At 35.4% G+C, this 23,227-nt stretch overlaps 4 protein-coding genes and 1 non-coding gene across 7 annotated transcripts; 3 read left to right on the top strand and 2 right to left on the bottom strand.

Annotated features, from left to right (window-relative positions):
- The first annotated feature begins 348 nt into the window (after positions 1-348).
- Positions 349-3,677, top strand: LOC125208337 (transcription factor BIM2-like). Of its 2 annotated transcripts, XM_048107924.1 has the most exons (8): positions 349-757; positions 931-1,015; positions 1,496-1,565; positions 1,662-1,757; positions 2,305-2,482; positions 2,549-2,702; positions 3,131-3,251; positions 3,328-3,677. In XM_048107924.1, exons 1-8 carry the CDS (start codon positions 661-663, stop codon positions 3,430-3,432), a joined length of 906 nt encoding a protein of 301 aa, XP_047963881.1. In that variant the 5' UTR covers positions 349-660; the 3' UTR covers positions 3,433-3,677. The 2 variants fall into 2 exon arrangements, with proteins under 2 accessions (XP_047963881.1, XP_047963880.1); XM_048107923.1 differs by having other exon boundaries at positions 351-757; positions 2,305-2,702.
- Positions 3,678-4,142: 465 nt separating this feature from the next.
- Positions 4,143-4,245, top strand: LOC125208722. Its single transcript, XR_007174203.1, has one exon. It is a non-coding gene; the product is annotated as a U6 spliceosomal RNA (small nuclear RNA).
- A 485-nt stretch (positions 4,246-4,730) lies between these two features.
- On the bottom strand, positions 4,731-6,206 carry LOC125208463 (protein GOLVEN 6-like). The gene is made up of 4 exons (XM_048108089.1): positions 6,024-6,206; positions 5,877-5,941; positions 5,736-5,799; positions 4,731-5,137 (listed from the first exon to the last, which is right to left on the bottom strand). Exons 1-4 carry the CDS (start codon positions 6,115-6,117, stop codon positions 4,977-4,979), a joined length of 384 nt encoding a protein of 127 aa, XP_047964046.1. The 5' UTR covers positions 6,118-6,206; the 3' UTR covers positions 4,731-4,976.
- Positions 6,207-7,378: 1,172 nt separating this feature from the next.
- On the bottom strand, positions 7,379-11,086 carry LOC125207557 (dentin sialophosphoprotein-like). Of its 2 annotated transcripts, XM_048106949.1 has the most exons (5): positions 10,905-11,086; positions 9,971-10,056; positions 8,554-9,471; positions 7,688-8,340; positions 7,379-7,596 (listed from the first exon to the last, which is right to left on the bottom strand). In XM_048106949.1, the coding sequence occupies exons 3-5, from the start codon at positions 9,445-9,447 to the stop codon at positions 7,488-7,490; spliced, it is 1,656 nt and encodes a 551-aa protein (XP_047962906.1). In that variant the 5' UTR covers positions 9,448-9,471; positions 9,971-10,056; positions 10,905-11,086; the 3' UTR covers positions 7,379-7,487. The 2 variants fall into 2 exon arrangements, with proteins under 2 accessions (XP_047962906.1, XP_047962905.1); XM_048106948.1 differs by lacking the exon at positions 9,971-10,056.
- Positions 11,087-21,358: 10,272 nt separating this feature from the next.
- On the top strand, positions 21,359-22,609 carry LOC125204876 (cytosolic sulfotransferase 5-like). The gene has a single exon (XM_048103632.1). The coding sequence runs from the start codon at positions 21,396-21,398 to the stop codon at positions 22,380-22,382; it is 987 nt and encodes a 328-aa protein (XP_047959589.1). The 5' UTR covers positions 21,359-21,395; the 3' UTR covers positions 22,383-22,609.
- Positions 22,610-23,227: the final 618 nt, after the last annotated feature.

The following is a 23,227-nucleotide window of genomic DNA, read 5'->3' as shown; positions in this document are numbered from 1 at the left end:
ATTTGGTGTGGAAACTTAGCATTTGAAATTGAATATACAATAAAAGAGTGAACTAATAAAATTTTGGCCACTCTCATCAAATAATGCCTTGAATAATTGCCTATGACTACATTTAAAATAATTTTGTGAAGTACTACGATTATTGAGGCGGAAACTATATACACAAATTCATAAATTTATAAAGTACATCTCGTGACAATTCTACTTTCCCAGCCACTTAAACACAAAATTGACATAAAAAACAAAAAACAGTACATAAAATTGGATGGGATAGAATAGAAAATGAACACATGAAAAGAATTACATTAAATAAATGAATAAATTGGAGAGAGTAAAATAGAGTAGCAGAATTGGGTGTCACGTACCAAAACAATAAAGCCGGTGCAGTTGTTACAGCTATTGCCATTGCTACAGGAAAATCACAGATTGAACAGCTCCAATTTCACCCAATTCTTTTTTAAAATAAAGCTGTAATCTTTTTTCCATTTTTGCGGGTTTTCTTTCCCCTATTTCTGGGTTTCAACGGATCTTTACTGGCCTGCCTTTTTCAGGCGATTCTTCCGTTTTAATTTTGTGGGTCTGTTTCGAATCTTCGATTGCTGGATTTGATACAGTTGTCTGAGTAAAAAGATTCAATCTTGGGGGAAAAATCAAATAGAAATGAAATCTGGGAAAGGGCATCAAGAAGAGGAGGAGGAGGAGGAGGAAGAGTTTGGTGCGAAGAAGGACGCCACATCATCTGCTAATAACAGCAAAGGTATACCCGTGAATCTTGATGATATCTACTTTTTTTTTTTTTTTTCATTTTTATTTTATTTAGAATTTTGAGGGTGAGGGGTGAGTGTTGATGGAGGGTGTGGCTAAATGGGAATTGAGTGTTGGAATGGTATTCGTTGTGATTTGTATTTGGAATGAATTTTGTGGAAGCAGATGGAAAGAACAGTGACAAAGCAAATGCTATAAGGTCAAAACATTCTGTCACGGAGCAGCGAAGGAGGAGCAAGATCAATGAGAGGTGATTGTTTAGTATGTAAATGTGCATAGTTTAAACAGTTTGGTGAAAGTATAGGAACAGGATAACTAATATCTCATCATGTTATGGATGAATTTCAACCAGTAATCTCTCAGTAGATAGTTCTAGTTATCTTGCACTAGCATCTCCAAAATTGGTGTATTTTGAATGTAGTGGTAGAATTGGTTTTGTATCTTCTTCCTTTTCCAATAATGATATTCTATCCGAATTCATTCACCAATTGTCTGACGTTTTGGTCGAATCATGTTAATGTTACTGTCAATGATGAAGGATGGAGTGGTATTGTTGAATGTCTATTTTGTATCCGACTTAATTCTAGACCTCAATATTGAACTTGATGAATGTGATAGCAAATGTTACATTCCACAGTCTTGACATGATGATCAACCAGGATATTGTGTGATGCTTCTTTATGGTTTAACGTGCGTTTTTTTAAAACTAAAACTATCCTTCTATCCTCAGATTTCAGATATTGAGAGAACTTATACCGCATAGTGATCAGAAGAGAGACACTGCTTCGTTTTTGGTAGAGGTATATCAATTGATTTTAGATACGTGATGTGGTGCCCTGCAGTTGGAGATCATCCTTTACAAACTTTGTTTCCTAAATAGTGATTTTGGCATGCAGGTGATTCAGTATGTGCAGTTTCTACAAGAGAAGGTTCAGAAGTATGAGGGTTCATATCAACCTTGGAATTCAGAGCCCACAAAACTGATGCCATGGGTAATATCTTGATATGGACTGGCACAATTTCAAGGATTTTTATCTTATTTCTATATGCTGTGAATTTTTTTATGCTTGCATCACCATGAATCTGTAGACGACTCCAATATCCAAAGTTCATTTGGGGCCATTTCCTTGACAACCCTTGGTGTTTCCTACACGAAAAGGTTAACTTATCTCGGTCGCACAATACAATTGCTGCATATTAGTTGTTTTGATAAGTAGAAGTCAGTAACTTTGGCGTGAGCCCCTTAAGACATAAGCCTAGGATACCTAATTTCCCATAATAATAACAATTAGCAAGATTATGTACTTATATTTGTGTGCTTATACTCTAACTGTTTTAGTTAGGTTTCATGGTACGGTAGGTGCCACTTTTGTCGAATCAGAACGAATTTTGGGAATTTAAAATCTCGTCCAAGTTTTAAGAGCTTGTAAGGGCAGGCACGTCACTGTGAAATTCGGGATACTTCAGCGAACATTTTCCAAGATTCTCATCTGGAGATATTCCCGGTTTCTGAATTTTATTCCTATTTTATTGGAACAGAGAAACAGTCATTGGCGCGTTCAGAATTTTGTCGGTCAGCCACCAACAGCAAAGAATGGTTCTGCTCCTGGTTCTGCCTTTCCTGGGAGGTTTGATGAAAATAGTTTAGGAGTCCCTATGACCATGCAACCAGGCCAGACAAATCCAATTGAGCCCGATCACGTTATGGATGCCCAAGGTAGACCGATGGATCTACACACTGAACTTCCAAACAAATCAATGAGCATGCCTTTGCCTATTCCAGTTTCCATGGGAAACGACGGGCCATTCTCCCACACATTCGGACCATCAGAGGCGCAATCATCAGAATGTCCCAGCACTGCTGATGCACTTAACCTTCAAGATGAGCTAACAATCGAGGGTGGTACAATCAATGTTTCCAGTGCATACTCTGAAGGGTGAGCTTCTTTTTCTATCTGTTTGCCATATAATCGTGTTTTAGTAAGTCTAACATGCATTTTTGAAACCTGTAAAACATTATTCTTGTCCTTGCTGTTTGAACTTTAAGCTGCATAACTGATTTCTTGATTCGCTGTTTACATGCCTTCTCTCGTTTCAAAAGGGTTTTTTGTTTGTTGCTCACTGATTGGATAGCTCTATTCTTGTATTTGCATAACCTTGAATTATGAACCAAATCTATCTATCAACTTTTAAGGCATTTTGAATGAATCTGCTAAACATTTTACTGATTTTACTATCTTTAAATCTACATCTTGATTTATCTATTTCAAATATTTGGTTAGCATGTAGATAGATTGTTTAGGATGTTACTATGGAACTCTTTCTTTTAAATTGTTAGCTAATGGGATATGTGATCTGTGATCAGATTATTGACTACATTGACACAAGCACTTCAGAGTACGGGCTTGGATCTCTCTCAAGCCAGCATCTCAGTCCAGATCAATCTTGGAAAACGAGCGAACAGAGGAGCCACACCAACAGCTAAGGTTAGTGTTTACCCGATACAGATCTTCTGCTGCCTCTTCTTCTTTACGAAACTATAACTTCGTGCTTTGTCATTAGGATCATATAATTCCTACACCGTCAAGCAACCAACCCGTCGGGACGTTTCACGAGGCCACAAGCAGCGAAGACTTCGATCTAGCTCAAAAAAGACGAAAGCTTTGATTATAACGCTATGGCCCAGCTTCAAGAAACATCCATTTCCAACTGATAAATCTGTTTGCTGAGTATTTGCACCATTGTATATTTCTTCTTTCGAGCCCCTTTTTTGTTGATTTATTTAATCTTTTAGCTTATTTATGTGTATGTGTTACGAAACGGCTGCGTGATGGATATATTTTAGTTGTTTTTATGGGTTTTGAAACTCAGATATCTGTTATTTTGGAATGAAAATATGAACATTACGTATATGTATAGCAACTTTCTGCTTCAGACTCCTTCCTAGCAAACAATTCATTTTTGGTGATGACACAAACTAGTAGTAATGGATAAAGACTATTGTCTCTATATTGTATGTTTTGAAATCAAACTAATTATAAGAAGTTAGTTGAATTATTCAGTAATTATAGTATAAAAATGATTATGTAGTTCCGTAGTAAATGTACTGTAAAACTGCCTCAACATTAAACTTGATATTCGATCCTGGGTTTGAAGGGGGTATTTATTTGGTAAAACAATGATAGTATATCATTTACTAACTAAATTTTCTTAAATTTTTTATAAATTACATTAACCTATAGATTCAAATTAATAAAGGCTTTAACTACACAAAGCCCAGCCCAATTTTCAACGTTCCGAAATGTGGTTCTGATCCCACATCGAACAAACAAAGAAGTTTTCGTGCGTATATATTGTTGAACCTTACCATGAGTGTTGTTCCTTCGGGAACATCCGATAAAATTGGAACGATACAGAGAAGATTAGCATGGCCCCTGCGCAAGGATGACACGCATAAATCGAGAAATGGTCCAATTTTTTTTTTATTTTTAATCTCCGGGATTTCTATGTAAATAGTTAAGTCTCTAATTTTTATTTTTATTTTTAATCTCCGGGATTTCTATGTAAATAGTTACGTCTCTAATTGTTGTTTCTGGAGTATTTGCCATTGTTTGCCCTTAATATAGTATGTGAAATTTACTGATGTGGTTGATTGTGTGAGTTCTTTTAAATAGTTTTTTGTGTGATTTGGAGAGTTAGAGTTCTGTTTAATTAATTTTTGAATTGGTAACAAGTTTCCATGGTTCAAAATGTTCACACAAACATCAATAAGCAGCGGTATTACCAAAGTCATATACATTCTTGATTCATGCCCCAAATGTACGGCATCTTATAAATTAGTAGCACTATCATACAATTATATATTAATGTAATTGAGGGCTTATTAGATTCTAGAAATTAATTAGACCCCTTTGACCACATAGAAACCGAGACAAAAAGTAAAGAAATTTGAGCATTGAACATAGTGATAGTAATAAACTCCTAGATTATTACACCATATATAATTTGTTACAAAATTGTCGGCCACAAAACGAGACATAATTCCCTCATTCTCTTCCTTAATATACTTAACCATACACATAACTAATCTTAAGAAAGATACAAAGTACAAAACTACACATTAATTATTTTTTTTATCTAGTTGAGAATTTGTAATTGTCCATCAAAATTGGCTCAAATGCCTCCCTAAATTAGTAGCAAAAACCCATGTTTTATGGGACAAATGGGATTTGCTTGTTATGTATGGGACGCCTTCTTCTGACCCACCTATAATCCATTGTAAAATATTCCGATTTGTTGGAACCTTCTTCTTCATCATCATCTTCTTCTTTTGCATTTATAAAATTTTCTTCTTTTTCATGTTGTTTGGTACCTGCAGACAAAGATTATCAATTTGTACTTAGTATATATAAGACATAAATTAAATTTGACTAATGAAATTGTGACAAAATTATTTAAATGTAATGGATTTTTGTCAACATTGATTGATTCTTGTTTGCTGTTTGTACTGATAGCTTCTGGACTATATAGTGCCACGCTCCATATCATGAGCTTAGTTTATAAATAGAATGAATTATTTGAGTTTGAATAGATTAGCAAGATCATCACTATCTTGTTGTTATAACAAAAATTGGAAAAATCATCAATCTTGAACATGATCATGCAAATATATTGAATATAAGTCACTACCATGGATGGTACAAAGGGTGCAAAAACCATAAAACGAAACATTTCATGCATAGTTTATTTAACAAAAGGAAATCTGATGAAATGAAATGATCAGTTTTTTTTCCTTCTAAATTGCCAAAATAGAAGTTGCACGAGGTGATACATGTTTGTTTCTCTGATCAAACACATAGTGCAAAAACATAAAAATGAAAATTTTCATGCATAAATTAATTCATCTCAAGAAGTACTTCAATTGTCATATTATTTTCCTCCTAAACTATCAAAATAGAAAGCTTAGTTACCTGATGAAGCTTGTGGAAATTCACCGTGCACGGCTAAATCTCCCTCAGACGAAGCGCTCTTCGCCTGAATGACGGATGCAGTTCGAGTTAGCAAGCCATAATCAAAATAGAAAAGAAGAAGAAAGCAGAAAAATTACTAACTATTTCATGATTGAGATTCATGAGCTTTCTTGGCAATAGAGGCTGAGCAAACATTGCATGATCATCTGCATATATAATTCCCAATAAAAGGTTACAATAGATACAAATTGAAGTATAAATAAGCAAAAACTTGACAAATAGTATTACCTTGTTTGTTGAGATTGAGTTGGTCGGAAGCACATGGTGCCGACAGAAATGACATAGCTAGTAGAACTGAGACTGTTAGGGTTAGCAATTCCATAACTAAGATTCAAAAAGGTTTTTTTGTTGTGTGGTTTTCCAGTTTTGGCTTTCAGAAACAAGGGATTTATAGCAGAGAGAGAGAGAGAGAGGAAAAGAGAATCAAGAACATACACAGAGCACAAAATTCAGAGTTCCAAAACTAAGTACACAGAAACCCTAATTTTTTATATTTCCTTTTTTTAGGAAACGGAACTTATTCACGCAATTTGGGTTGAATTCTTGTCACCTACTGCGTTTTTTTTGTTCACTAATTACACGCTTCTTAATGAACCATCCAACTCACACACAATGCTAATTGCTACCTTAGTTCGTTGTATAGTACTACTCCTATTAATTAATCACAACATTAATATTTCACTTAATTCTTTTTATATTTTCAAGGGTAATTAAAAAAATATATAGGGGTTCTGTTTGAATATTATTATCTCAGTGGCTTTCATAAAATTATTTACATTTTTTAATTAAGTTGTATATATAAAGTTTTCCATAATATTAATTGCGGTTTAAATTATATAGTGTGGTCCAAAAATTTATCACTTTACGTGTATAGTAGTATTGTATTATAGTTTAATCTCACGCGTGTGAAATCCTACAGTTCTATGATATGGTAATTAATTGATTAGGATAGCTGAATCAATTAAGTTGGTTATCTAGCTATTCATCAATTCGAATAGGGATGGCTAAATTTTTTTATTTAATGTAATTAGCATATCAACTTCAGTGTGTCGAACCATTAATTAATCATAATTGCAGAAATGAATTCTCTCATTTTTTTTTTCTGTTTCTACTTTCTACAATTATGATTTTTTTCTCTGTTTCTGCAATTGTGATTGATTGGCATAGCAATTTTTTCTTGAAGATATATATAGCAGTATTATAGTAGCTGGGAAGTTGGAACCAGTTTAAAATTTCATTACCAAATACAAATAGTAGTATAGTTCAAATATCTTCATTAAAAGTTTTCAGTATCCTTTTGGGATTTAATCTATTATATGCTCCGGAATAGATTTCCAGTGATGGCAAAATTAAATGACGAAAATAGTTTTCGAATTTCTTTCATTAAAGAGAGTAACCTTCCCCTTCTGCAAAGCCCAAATGAAGAAGGATTGGGATCTCTTCTTTAACAAAGCCCAACACCCATTACAATAGCATAAGTCAAAACAATGATTTCAACTTTGCAAACGATATAAACACAAATAACAAAGGAGGGGCAAAAAATTAAAGAAAATTTGGGACATGAGCTTAAGGGGAAACAGCTGTGACAATCAAAAACCTGTCGTATAAATATCGACTCACATACTTACAATAATCCATTTCTGAAATTTTGAGACGTATACTTGTTCACTAATAAAGCTATCACAAAAGCACTCAGAATCTACAGCAGAGAAGACCGGATCTCCAACCCTTGTGTTTTCTAAATCTTGTCCTATCCGCTTTTGCCATTCGAACCGGGCTGCTATTCCACTCGGACTGTAATCTGCAAAGAGGAGATATAAGACATAGCCAATGAGATCACTGGAGAAGAAGTAACAAGGGGAGGCAAAATTTGATAAGGGGAGGATGTTTACACTGGGAAAGCAAAAGATTTCCCGCTTGTTGTGCTGCCATCAGATCGATGAGATAGACTCCCGGAAAAGGCTATTGGTCCAGAATATGCGATCATGCTAGCTGCAGAGAAGCTTGTCTCACCCATATCATGTTGTAACTGGTTAGTAACTGGAACGTCTCCAGAATCCTTTTTATCGTGGTTTGGAGCATTTGCCGCCTGTGAATCATTTGTGGCTACTGGGCTTTTGCTGCTAGGAGACTGAACTGGGCCATCATCTAGGGGAATATCATCAGAATCCTCTTGCTTATGACTAAGGGATCCTTCATTTGTCGCAGTCCCACTATCAGAATTCCCTTCATTGCTTACCAGGGAATGTTGCAGGGAATCATCTCCGTTGCTTGTGAACTGAACTTTCGCTTCCACAGCAGCTGGAAGATCTCCAGCATTTAGATCCTTGTGCATATCCCCCAACTCAGCAGACTGTTCCGTAAAATCTTCAGCCACGTTGTTTCCAACTACCACCCCATCAGGGGAGTTGAAGTGGAAAATAATGGTTCCATTTTCAACCTTTCTATTATATGCTAGGCAGCTAGCTTGAACATCTTTCCTCGTGCCTTCTGCTTCGGCTGATGATGCAGCAGGACATTCAGGTACTGCTTCTTGATCAAGAACCTGTCAGGAATATTATAGCAAATATAAATAAACTTCATGAATAAGACACCACAAGATTATACAGCAATATGAAGTAGTTCATGCTACGGAGAGAAAGGCAGGCAACTAGGAAGCAATGCGATAGAACAAAAATTGGTGACATATAGCAAAGTTCAAAGCAACCAATCAGCTAGTACAAAAATGGTGGGTGGAGCAAAGTTGAGAATCAAAAACCTGGTCTGGCAGATAACCAAAAGTTTCATTTGGAAGTTTCCTATCAGCAAGGGAGCCATTTGAAGAATTATTCTCAGCCTTAGAAGCTCCATCAAAGCATGCTTCGCTCGCCTCCACTTCATTCTCTAGGTAAGAATCTAGCTTTTCCTGAGAGATGAATTTTACTCTGTCATTTTCATCTTTACTCCCACATTGATTACCAGTAATTCTATTGGCATCCATCGACGGATCTTCCTTAGTCTCAAGATCGACATTGTCATTAGGAGGCAGGGGAGGCATAGAACTTTCTATTTCATTTGAATCTTTCTCGGACCTCCCTTCATCAACACATATATCCTTCAACATTTGACAACCAATCTCTCTATAGCAAACCTCCGACACTGGAAGATCACATTCCAATACATTCTTATCAGTAAACAACAGAGAACTCGAATCTCTGGAATCCCTTCCATTACAGTCAGCTAATTCTTCAACTGTGTCAAAACTTTTACGGTCTGGACTTCCCTGCTCATTGTCCATATCACACGAGTCAGAAGACAATGAATCTGCATCCTTATCCAAACTGCTTCCATTACGTGCTTGTCCATCTTTACTTTCCTTAGTAGGAAAATTTATTGTTCCCTTATCTGTGACTAGATGATGTGAGAGTCCATTTTGACCTTCCTTCCAAGGAGAAGCCAACGTTCCATTTTCATCATCAACAAAGGAGTCATCCGCAACTTTAAAATTTGAACAGTTATCTCGATCTTTTGCCTCTAATTCTGTAATACTGGCATCAACTCTAGAATCATTTAACGCATATCTTTCTTTACTTTCGACTGTCAGGGCATCAGTCTCTCCCCCTAAAAATCTTGAATCAAAGGTGGTTTCCTTCCAAGTTTCCTTCATGGTCATGATTCTTCAGCAGGTCAAAAATTGCTGCAAAATGCATTTAGCAAAGGTTCAAAAAAATACACATACAACTTCGGATAGCTTATTTTTGTTTGAAATCTTAAGAATATAATAGTTGAGAGATAGTCAAATTGGTAATCAAAACTGAATCGTTAAAGATGATAGATCGCTAAAACTTAGCAACCAGCATTCTATATAATACAAAAAATTTATATAAAGCAGTGTTCTGAAAACAAGCATATACTTTATGATCATAGACAAAAGTCATCCCTATAGAAGGAAAAAATAATTAAAAAGAACATTAAATATTAAACTGGACCGATCTTAATATCAAAGGCCATATAATTCTGGGATTAAGGTTCACAAAGTTAAAGCATCATATGTTTGCAAATGCAAATAAAAGCTGCATCCAAGAATATTCCTAGAGCATCCATAGACAATAAATGTTTCCTGGCCTTGATTGCTCTTAAGAGAGCAAAATAAATAAATGAACTAATGAAGACCTTAAAAACCACAAACTGATTACCTCAACTTTCCTTTTGCTGATGAGCAACATTTTATTGATATCCAGACAAGAAGGCTAAGGTGTATATCTTCACCAATTAACTGGTTCTGTTATGGGAAAATATCTTTTTAAGTATTTAATCGCAAATGCAAAAGCTCTTACGTCGTGCTTATTTTAGATTAGAAGAAACAAAAGAAACAACAATTAGCAAATTTCTTTTACACAAATAAATAAATACTAATAACCTATAAAAAATTGGGCAAAGACAGTAGACTTGAGCTTTGGAATCTTCCCTTTGTCTAAAGGTGAAGAAGAGGACAAAGATAAAGTCTCCCACTTTTTTCAAACATCCCAACAAATCTTTAACAGCTAAAATACACTTACTTTTTTTAATCTATATTTCAAGCTTCAAAGTCAAAAACCCCACTGCCCAACTACATCATTTGCCAGCTCCTCTGTATGACACATTCTCTAGCATTCAGATCTAAACAAATCAAATCTCCTAAAACCCTCTCCCACTTGATTTAAAAAAATAATTCCCCAAATTCAAAATTCCTAAAATTTGAGAGGCTTGATTATACTCCCTAATAACCAAAATCTCAATACTCAAATACCTATTTAATCGAGGTGCCCTTATATCGATTCACAAAAAAAGTCTGCCAAAATCCCCTTTCACTGGACCATTTCAGAAAGATGCTCAATAATTGAGAGAAGAAAGCAAAACAATCGAGAGAAAAGTTACGGAAAGAGACAATCATAACAGCCTAAATCAGCGGAAGAACAGTAAACGAAGACATCACCAAACGATTAAAAAAATACGATCCACCCCAAAATTACGAATACGCAATTTTGGCGTACAAAAATCACACAATACGAAATACAGCTTAAACAATACTTTTTCAGAAACCTAAAATTCTGCCACAAATCCGCAAAGAACAAAATCAGAGAGGATTACCCTTTTTTCAGTTAAAAAAAAATGGTGGCGATATCTCAGCCGGGTAAACGACACAGCATCGCAGCGATTGAGCTGATTCACAGACGTATGAATACGATAAGAGACAAACGCATCCTTGGAAGAGGATTTGAGAGAGAGAGAGAGAGATGGCTGCGATGTATGGCGTTTTTAATACCAAGTGAAAAAGGCAATCACTTCCAACACACATATAGTCAACTTTCTCTCTCTTCGCATACATACATACAGATGGCGTGTATCTAAATATTTGTTTTATGTTGTGCTTAATTCTAGTAAATTAATAACGCCTAATATAATTACCCTTGGTTTTATTTCTTGAGCCAAGGCCCATTAATTCAATACGGTGTCGTTTTGGAACCATGTGATATGTTAATTAAACGTAGATCCCTAGATTAAGAATAATTGTTTACGGGATGAGGGCTGATCCTGACAATGGAATCGTGATTGGGATATAATTAGAATCTAGAGAGAGTGAGACAATTTTTTAGTATTTTCATTTTTTTTAATTATTTAGTCAAAGGTGAAAGCAAATCAAAGGTTGGTTGATTTGGTAGTACTAATATTTACTTTCGTTTTCCCTTTTTTACTCATTTTTATAGTAGTAGTCGTTATATTGAATTCGGTTTACGGGGTGTTACTTGTGTTACTATAATTACGCTTTAGAGTTTAGACTGAACTAATAATAATACTCATATTTGAATATTTCATTTCATTTTTGGATGATTGCCATATCTTAAGAATTTGAGAACATAATTTTACTTGCCGGGAATTGTGAAATGCTATGTTATACTCGTATTTTTGTTTATAAGAATAAAAATTATGAATTCCCATATGCAAATCATGCAAATTTCAAACAATTTATTTGAAATGCGACTATGATTCTGAATTTTAATGATATGATAACAAAGTCGACCTTGTTGATTACGTTGTCCGACTTATCTATGATACAAAAATAATATGCATTCAATACAAATTTTACTAATAATTTTTTAAAAATAAGAATATACTTTATTATGTGATGCAATATGATAGGACGGCTTCAAATGCTTATCAAGTAGAATACACAACACAAATCACGCCCAGAAGAAACGGGCAAGGGATGCTTTGGAGGTGCCCGTTTTGACGAGATGACACATGGTATATAGTGATAGTATTGTGAGTGTAAATTGATAGTAGTAAAAACCGATGCGAGTACTATAAGTAAATAGATGAAAGTTATGAGACAACAACAATAGTCTATAAATGCTCTAAGATGATTATAACCACAAACAAACACAAACTAATACTTTTATATATTTAAAAATTTGAACCGAGTAATAATATTCACATGCTTTTTTTTTTTTAACAATAGAGGTTTTTAAATAAATATTTATACAATAATATTGACAATTCGTTAGGGCATCCACAATGGGACACCCTAAGCGATGCCCTAAGCGACGCTCTATGCACCGCCACGTCAGCATTTTTATCCTCCTCCTATTCCACCTGCAGTGGGGCGGACTATAGCCCGCCCTAAGCGACGCCCTAAGCATTTTACTTCTATTTTGTATTTATATTTTTAGGTTGCAAATGTAAATAAAAATAAACATATAAAAACAATAAAATTAAAGGGAAATACTAAATTTACTTAATTAAAAAAAAGTTACAAATTAAGAAAAAAAAAAAAAGCACTAAATACAAAAAAAATGAGGCTGGTCTAGAGTAGTCCCAACTTGCGGCTGAGGCCATCGATCATTCCGCTGGATGCCTTCGATTTGAGCCGGGTTGGTCGCCTGCATGAGGGCGGTGTGCGCGTCCAACAACGTCCTGTAGTCGGAGGAGGCCGCCAAATCCGGTAGGCATGGGCCGCAGTCGAAGTCGCGGACGGCGTCGAACTCGGGGTCGGCGACGAGGCCTGGTCAGGCGGCGCGGCGGAGGAGGATGTGGCCTTGCCCTTGCCCTTGGCAGCCTTGACGCCAGGGGGACGCCGGGAGGACATCGGTGTGCCGGAACTCTCATCCTCGAACACCGGACTGTTGAGGTCCATTGGAGACGCGCCGCTATAGCTACTTGTATAATCAGCGAGGGTGCGCTTCGACGCCCTCCTCCTCGCCGCCGTTGATTGGGGAATCACACCACCAACGAACTTCTGCTTGTCCCTCAAGAGCGCCCAGGACTGGAAGTGCTTGAAATCGCCGTACAATGAAATGTACGGCTGCATCGCTTTGTCCCGCACATCCCGCGAGACTCTCGCCACTTCCCTGCTCCCTCTCGCATTTCTCGTACTCCCCCGCGAACAAATTTACCTGCTTCTTTATTTGATCCCAGTGCTTGCGGAGCTGCTCCCTGTGGCGCTTGTACGCGTACGCCGGCTTGGCCGCGTTGTATTTCTCGGCGATGCGCTCCCAATACGCAATCACCTTCTGGTTGTTGGCGTACACCGGATCCTCCGAAACATCAATCCAACATCTCGTCAAGACGATGGATTCGGGGTCGGAGTAGTTCGTCCTTCCCGTGGCGAACTCTTCACACACCTCCGTTGTAGGCAACTTCTGGGCTCGTGCCTTGGTCCGCTTCTTCTTGGTGGCGGACCCAGACGCGGCGGCGGCGGAGGAGGGGCGGTGGGAGAAAGCTCCATGTCGGGCAGCCCGTACGGGTCGGTGCTGAAGTCGGGATCGTCTCGGCGTTGGTGTCGAATGGCCGGTATTCGTCGGGTTCTGTACCCGGCCATCGTGCACCACCGAACATCGGACTATTCGGATAATCTCTAGAATCCATTTTGCTTGAAATTTAGAAAATGTAGTGTGAAGTGTGAATTTGAGAGTGAAGTGAGTGAAAAATGAAGTGAAAAGGAATATATAGGTTTTAAAAACTTAATAAAATTAAAAAATAAAATGGAAACGCGTCGCATCATCCGTTACCCATCGTCCGCGTCGTCCACAGTGGCGGACGATGCGACGAACGATGAGTATCCTCCGCGCATCATCCGCGGACGATGTATCGGCCGCGGACGATGGATAACCCATCGTCAGCGATGCTGCAGATCGTCCGCCCCACTACACATGCCCTCATACTCCATTTGTTGATATTAATACATAGAATTATTAATTTGATGTCACATCATAGCACCACTTATGTCTAGGAGCCTCTAAGAAACAAGATTATTTAAAAGTTAAAGTCTCCGGCCGGTTGTGGTAATTATTGTATTTTTCCTATCATTATATTACAATATTGTTATATACTATCAAAAGTGTGACACATAATTGAAAAATGACCTATACAACCACAATCAAAACACGAAAGCTCATATCATTAGATAAAGGGTTGAAAACGAATGTATTGCTTGTTTGTTAAGATTAGTACGAAAAAAATGTACAAGTACAAAATAATTTAAATTTGTCTGTGTGGGAGCGAAGTAGTTGAAATTTTATTATTGACTTTGACAAAAATAAAATAATGACAAGCGAATGACACATTCAGGCCGATGCGCACTATGCTTTATTTTCCATTTTTATGAAAATTATAATAGTATTTGATATTATAATGTATGGGACCACTAATATTCAAATTGTACTGATCACCATCTTCATTCACGTTTTATTTTATAAAATTGCAGATTCGGTCTTCAATTTTAATTTTATTGTAATTTACATTCAATCGGCAGTCATTAGTTCGTTTTACATAATTTTTTTTATAATATAAAAAAAATCAATCCACTAGAATAGAGACCACTTTCAACTCCAAGGCCTATTTACTAATTGTAGTCTTGTAGATGAAATAAAATGTGTAACAGTATTAATATAAAGATTAAGGATTACAAGAACTTGTCTATGAACAATGGTGTTTTTTTTTTGGTATGTTTTAGGTTATTTCAAAATTATATGCATTCCATTTTCAGAATGTTTCACATATAAGATATACACACTGACCAAAATTACTGTGATGTTTGATATGACTTCTTTTATTTATTAAGGTCAAAAGCCTATAATTGCAACCGTCAATTTCTCTCCCTAATAGTAGTAGATAATAACATAAATGAAGATTTTAGCATAATTTTGCAACTAATTAATTACAGTCACAATCCAATGTTCTTGGCCTCTATTTCAGATCATGTATCAAAAAATGACTCTAGCTATCATATGATTCAACAGTAGAAGCAATTTAGTTATGATACTTTGTTGACATTTATAAAAATGTATTTATTGAATTATGAGTTTGTATATTCTTTTTAGCATAGAAATTAATATTCTATTAATGGCTATATATACAGTACTCTCTCCGTCTCAGCTAAGCTGAGTTATTTTATATCACTCTTACTTTTACTCTATCTGTACTTTTTCTTATATCTTTTTTTTTCTTTCTCCTATTTTTAATTTGTTACTCCATCTTTTAACTCATTGAATATAATTTCTTAATTTTCATGTCCAAAAGACGGAGGGAGTGCAAAAGAATAGGTCGAAAACTACCGTAATAAATTTTGGTGATGATACATCTAAAATTGAAATATTCCTATTTGATATTTTCATCAAATGTTCCATTGTATAAAATTCAAGTATCAGTCATCAGTGTAATGTGATTCTATATGTAGGTGATTAGCAGTAGTCACTTCCAAATCACATTTGATCCGTAATGTACCTAATGTTTTGTTTTATAATGGTGGCTAACATTAAATCGTATATTTTGATTTTTTACCAAATTTCTCATTACAAACAATTCGACGCCACAACACGAAATCAGTTATCTCGAATTGGTGTAAACTAAAATTTAAGTCACATCATCAAATTAAAGTTTTCTTCATTTCTTGGCACCATGTAATTTCCACCAAATTTTGTGTACGTCAATTTCAATTTTAAATCGTCCAATTAAACACGGCTTTCTACATAAAATCTATGGCCCTCATGTAATTAGAAGCATTTCTTGAAGAGATGGAGATTACTGCTTTCATTTACAAAATAAAGTTTCAGATTCAATGTTACTTTAAGATATGCGAAAGAATATACCGAGATATAGTCGGTCTCATTTTTATATGTTAAATTTATAATAAGCGTATAAGTTAAATGAATCGGTGAAATGTGAGGGCATTAAAGTAAACATCAAATGAGGCATATAGTGACATACATTTCAAAATAACAAAATAATTTTATTTTGTGAATGAATGAACTATAAATATAGGGAAAATGTATAAAGTACGAGTTTCATATCTCATAAAGTAATGTAACATATAATTGACAAATACGGATTTTGCATGTTTTAATTTAAGAACTAGATTTGACTTGTTTAAAATGTCAATCATGCAAATTATGTTCTTAAATTGCATATGTTATACATTTGGTAATTTTAACGTATTTGTTGATAAATGATAGAAAAAAAAACAAAAAAAGGTGTAAAAAGGGCCAAGGTCCAGCTGTCTCAATTCAAATCGATTTTCCCACCAGATTTGAAGTCTAATCAGTGATTAATTCATACCATTCTCTTTGTCTTCGAAAGAGCTTCGCGTGGATACAATGCACGACTTGATCAGAGTTCTGTGGAGAAAGTTATGACTATTTTACGAACATTGCGTAGTGCAGTCAAAGCTGGCGGAAATTAAGCGAAAATTCATGGAAGAAAATAAATTCTTGCCCAAATCTTTCCCATTTATTATAGAGCACGAAAATTATCAAAAATCAACCTTTTTGTAGCCTATAAATACCTCTTAACCTAATTCACAATCTTGTTCAGAGCCCCAATCCTTTACCCCTCTACACATTCTTCCATTCCATATTTCACAAATAATTCATCCATCTTCCATTGGAGCAGAGTTCTGTAGATCCGGCAAGAAAAGACTGGAGATTGAATATTCAACTTTGGGTTTTATCAATCTCTTTCATGTCTCGTACTTTTATTGTTTTTACTACTTGTCTATGAGTAGTTAAACATCATTTGTATTTTTTTTTATGAAGACTATTATGAATATGTTTTGATTTATTGAATCGAACATTTTCCTAGATTCTTTTGCTTGTTCTTGTGGTTTTATTGTTCTTTTGTCTGGACAACTTTAGAACTATGTCCGTTTAACTAGATTAATCGAGAGATAGCTAGTTTTACGTGGTAAAAGGAACGAGTACAACACATAGGTTTATTTGCACTCGAGAGAAGGGACCCTTTGTGAGGACTTGAGTCTTAGAAACTTAAGGAGTTAGAATCTAATCTATTGAAAGGAGACTTTGATAGTTAGAGTCTAATCTACTGGATATGTGCATTCGAGAGAGGGTTTATCCTAGAATTGTGACTTTCCTAATAATTGTGATTAATCATCACTAGGTCGTAGTAGTTGTATCCTACATTCTTTAGCTTGCTTTTTATTTTGTTTTTATACTTGTTTATTTATTTATGTCTAGTTTATAAAACCAAAACTAAAAACTCCGTGTCTATAAATAGTATATGACGCTTAGTGTATGATTGCCAGTTGCAATCTTATTTCTTATGTTCGAAATCTCATTACTGACCTTTACTTATACTAGATCTACCCTTTAAGCTTGCAGATATTTTTGTGCTAATAAATAGTGCATCAATAATAATGACACGTTTTATTTTTAATATTTCAAATAAGATGACACATTTCTATTTAAAAAAATTTTCGTTCCAATTTATGTTTGCAATTAAAATATTTTTCTCTCTCCATTTTAATATTACGTTCAACTTTTTCTCTCTAATTAAATTTATTAAATTGTAGGATTAATTCCTAAAATCACATACTAACCAAGAAATATATTAATCGGGATGACGAGAATATACTATTCATACATCATTTTAACTTTGACCTTCAGAATAAAAACAATTAATAATTGTTAGGTGTTTATAGTAAAATCAAAATGTATTTCAATTCGCTCTATTATCATAACCATCAATTTAAATAAGTCAACCTTTCTCTAAAGTAAGAGATAAGCTTCCGGAGAGGATCACTTATGGCAAATCTTTATCCATCTCTTAATACATACACACATACCACTCATATATGTGTGTATGTATTAGAAGATGGATTATGGTTTACCGTAGATAATCCTTACCGATAAGCTTCTAGTTTTGCAATTTTGGAACTCAATTACAGCTAGTTATTATAATTATCAATTTTATTACTCTATTCGTTCATTGAAATAATTTCATTGGTAGACTATAAAAGTTATAGTAATATTTAATTGATAAAATATTAGAGAAAAAGAGATAAAATAGAAGAGAGAGGGAGATAAAATGAGAAAGAAAGAGACTACACTTTCTTTTGGTTGATATGTTTGATTTACTTTTGATAGCACAGTATACCTTTTTTCTTTTTAGTTAGTTCTACAAAAATAATATACTTTTTAATTTGAAAGTTCAAATTCTTTTCTCTTTAATATAGTTGGAATCATTCTTCAATAATACTTTAAATATTATTACTCCCTCTGTTTCACTATAGTTGAGTCATTTTACCATTCGGAAAGTTTCTTCATAGTTGAGTCATTTCCTTATATGATAACTTTTCTTTCTCTCTCTCTCTCTCTTACTTTACTCTCTCTACTTTATTCACTTTATGCTTCATTATCTCTACCTTTTTCTCTCTCGTACTTTTTTATCTATTTATTTAACACACTCAATATTTGTTTCTAAAACTCTGTGCTGAAAAGTTTCGCTTCAATTATGGCGAAACGGAGGGAGTATTTTTTACTCCTCTTTTACTTTACTATTTATCCATTAAAATTTATGTTTAATCAAGAGCAAATATTTGTTATGGGATGGATGGAGTACGTGGTATCTGGGACCTGATTGAATAGGAACCTATGGTTGTGGGCTTTTAAGGACAGGATTTGGTACACTGCACGGAATCAGAGCCCACAAATAAAAAAGAGGGCCCATAAAGCGTGTTCATACATGATCTTCTGATGGTCCCTCACCTATTATGTTGCTATTGTGCGCTGCTAGTGGACACGCCGTTTCACTCGTCACCATTTAGGACAACCCGATCAACCAATAGCCGCCATTCAATTTCTCCGTATTTTTCCTTTATGTTTTTATCCATTAAATGTAATTGAACGCAACTTTTGTGGACGTGAAATTCAACAGAGGGACGTCGAAGGAAACAATTATAGTAGTATTATAAACGAAATAAAATGAAATGCATGATCTATTTACTGTATTTATTCCTATAAATAAAATTAGATGATTAAGGATGCTCTAAGGCACCGATAGAAATGTCAAAATGAGACCCATTGGAACTTCGAAGCACAAGGCACTCACGTAGTGGCAAATCTTGACCAATGATTACAACGTTTATGTAATTTGAGAACGTGAATTGCTAATTATTTTTAAAAAAAGGTTTTGATGCTGATCAAAGACATTAATAATCAGATAATGCAATTAATGTTCAAATTTGGTACTAATAAGATGAGAATTGATATGCTTATAAGCGTTCCTAAACATCATCTATTTTTATATAGTATTTTTTTTTAATTCAGGTTCACTAACATACCAATTCTCTCTCTATATATAATACTCCAAATACTAGTAGTATACATATGTTTTGCACATGGTTTGCTGCAGAGCAATCTTCCACTTAATATATAATCATTCGTTTTACATGATGAGATGTGTGTGAATTTCCAGTAGTAATAAACACATGCATATATTCATTGGTCGACAGTGGACATTAAACAAGTTATGTTTGAACGGTTAACCTCACCTTTTTATAATTTCCTCCTCTTACTTTTGTGTGCGACTTCTATTCTCATTTGAAATTGGGAAGTTATATTTTTGGGGAATAGTGTTATTATTAATATTATTATTATTTTGCAATCGATGATTTAATGTTAATGCTAAATCATAGTACTATGAACAAATACAAATAATGCTATATTTTTGAGAATGAACTTCAATTCTAGGTCACCAAATTCATAAAAAAACAAAAATACTCTGATTATCCAATGCAAAATTCTGGTTTCAGACACCATTCCAAAAAATTATAGGATTTGGAAATAAGGACAGAAATCTGCTGCAAACTATAATATTTCTCTTGTTGATTGTGTATATCGAGCGACTTTGGGTGTTTCATCGAAGAATATCTTAATGAACATAGTTGATTGAAATGTTATCTGCATCCAATTACATAAAGAAAATAATAATACACTAATCTCATTATTCTACACAATGCAATTGCAACATTTGAATTTTCACTACAAAGTCCAAACTTAGAACTCTCTTGAAAACAAATATGCCTAAAGTGTATTTAATGCTCTGGATTATAACTTTAAAATGTAGTAATACGCAGCCCATCTCCTTCCTTCAAATGAGGTACTAACTCAAACTCATATTTCTAGCAACAAACCAAATATTCATGAATTACAAAATAATACATTCCTCAGACTCTTTTAGTTTTAGTTCAAAGGCACGCAGTTCATTGAATTCAACACGTTTGAAATGAAATTAACCGATCCAAATTTTAGTCCAAACAGCACAGTCGCTTAACTGGCAATCGTCTGAGTTTGCTAAAAAGAATTTGCATATTTGTGTGTGATGTGTCACTTTTTGCTCCAAATGAATGTGCCATTGGCCCATTGTTGTAAATAGATGAGCTCATTAATTTGATCAATTATTGAAGATAATAATTGTTGCATAGTTTTGGTGTATACTTTCACAAGATCTGCAAAAGATAAATAAAGTCCACTTATACGTAAAGGCATATTAAAACTGCAATATCATGTGCCCCAAGATCGCCAAATAATATGGCTCCAAAAACTGCCATTTCAGGACATACACCTCAATTGCTGCTGCCACCATGATATAAATATCACGTGACCTACATATTATAGTTTTAATTAGTACTACCTATACTCTACTCTATTGGTCATTAATAAAAATCTCATCTGCTTTTCACTCGTCTAATACAAATTAAATCCCATTCACTTTTGTTATAAATAATAAATAGGTTCAACATTTTATTATTTATTCAAATGATGTTAAATGGGAAGAAAATAAGAATATAGGAATATATAATTAAAGAAAATTAAAATAATTGATTTTTGTCAAAGAGAAAAATGGCTTAGTTAGTTTGAGATGTCCCAAAAAAAAAACTAAGAATCGATTAACTTGGGACTGATAAATTTTATGAAAAATTGATCCGTATTCCACTAGATTTTCAACTCGCATTTCATAAAAGCCATGCAAAAAAAAAAAATACTCCTATTATTGCTGTGAATTAGTCTAGTAAGTTATTCTTAATTTATTACTCACTTTTTTATCATTTTTTCTCTTATTTTATCCATATTTTATTTCCCTCTAATACTTTACTAAATTTATCTCTTTCTCGGTCTCTCTCTATTACGGACTCAATATTCCACATCATACAGTATATTATTCCTAGGAAATTCTTCGATTTTCTTATTTTCTATAGTCCTAGCGGGACCCACCCGTCCACACTCCTCTCCCTATATCTAAATCCACCATGCAACAAACATGGCAAGTAACTAAGCAAAAGAGAAGAAAATGGGATCAGAAACGATTAATCCCCCAACTCCCAAATACCTCCAACAAGAAGAAACCCTAAGCGAAGAAGTGAAGCATTTCATCTCCAGCCTCCCCAAAGAAAAGGGTTGGCTTGCTTCCCATCTCTACCAATACCAAGGCTTCTGGTACCCCGTCCGCCACCTCGCCGGCGTCCTCTCCTGCCAAAAACACTTCCTCCCCAAACCCCACCACATCTTCCTCGTCTCCACCCCCAAATCCGGCACCACCTGGCTCAAAGCCATCTCCTTCTCCCTCCTCCACCGCTCCCTCTTCCCCCCCTCCTCCCCCTCCTCCCACCCCCTCACCTCCTCCAACCCCCACTCCCTCGTCCCCTTCCTCGAGATCCACCACTACACTGATGGACGAATCCCCGACCTCTCCTCCCCCCGCCTCTTCTCCACCCACCTCCCCCTCTCCTCCCTCCCCAAATCCATCACCAACAACAAAATCGTCTACCTCTGTCGAAACCCCAAGGACATCTTCGTCTCCCTCCACCACTTCACCAACGGCCTCAAGCCAATCGATTCCCCGGTTAACTCCATCCGTGAAGCGTTCGACATGTTCTGCCGCGGTGTGAGCCTTTTCGGGCCGTGCTGGGACCATATCCTCGGGTATTGGGAGCTTAGCCGGGAGGATAGCAATAGGGTTTTGTTTCTAAAGTTTGAGGAGATGAAGGAGAGGCCGAGGGAGGAGGTGAGGCGGCTGGCCGAGTTTCTAGGGTGCCCTTTCACGGCGGAGGAGGAGGAAAAGGGTGCTGTGGAGGATGTTTTAAAGCTATGTAGCTTCGAGGGTTTGAGTGGTTTGGAGGTGAACCGGAGCGGGAAGCTGGCGTCGGGCGAGGAGAATAGGGTTTTCTTCCGGCGGGGGGTGGTCGGGGATTGGAGGAATTACTTGGATCAAGAGATGGCCGCGAGGTTCGATCGGATCGCGGAGGAGAAGCTCCGGGGGTCGGGGTTGGTGCTTTGATCTTTTTTATATTGTACGTGTGCAGTGTGCTACTGTTATATTTATTTTTTTGTGTTCATTTTCGATTGAATAGTGGGTCAGAGTTTAAATTTGTGATTGACCACGCTATAATCTTTGTTTCCAGTGTGATTTGGTGTTTGTGTGTGTTTATTTCGTTTTATTTAAAGATTGTTGGTGAAATTTGTGTCTATTTGTAATTTTTTTTAACTAATACTCTATTTATTTTATTATACTATTGATTAATAAATTGCTTTATTATACAGAAGAACATGTGTGTTCCCATTGGCATCTCCTATTCTTTTAACATAGGCTCAAAATGCACTAATGATTGGGAAAAGGGAGGCTAGGCTTCTATTATTTGTGCAAAAAGTTTAAGGACAAAATTATTGTTAAATCATAAACAATGTGAAGGAACATGAATCAACCGTTATATACTGTGGAAGGAATGTGTTTGTATTTGTTGATTTGCGTCGGTTGCAAATAATTGATGTTTATATTTTTAGGAAAGGAAAAATAAGGGAATCGAAAATCTTCTTTAGTTGATTCAACTTTTGAAAAGTAAGGAAATACTAATTAATAACAAAAAAAGGTAATGAAAAGGTTAAACAACTTTTTTATGTAGCCTCATCTGTTCTCGTCTGGATTGCTTTTTGAGGCAAAGTATATAAAAATCTGAAAATCTTAGTATTAGTCCTTTCTTACATAACTTCGAAAAACATTTGCATTCTAACGCCGGCGCCACCACCGCCACGCCTTGGTCGGACGGTTGGCCGGAAAATTCTACCCGATTCACCATCAGTTCGAGCTTTCTATTCTCTCTACTCTTTATAATTTCGGTCAAATTA

This window comes from Salvia hispanica, chromosome 2 (genome assembly GCF_023119035.1).
Source record: "Salvia hispanica cultivar TCC Black 2014 chromosome 2, UniMelb_Shisp_WGS_1.0, whole genome shotgun sequence".
Classification (NCBI taxonomy): Eukaryota; Viridiplantae; Streptophyta; class Magnoliopsida; order Lamiales; family Lamiaceae; genus Salvia; species Salvia hispanica.
Note: the sequence above shows the minus strand (reverse complement) of the source record. Positions and strands in the feature narration are given on the sequence as shown.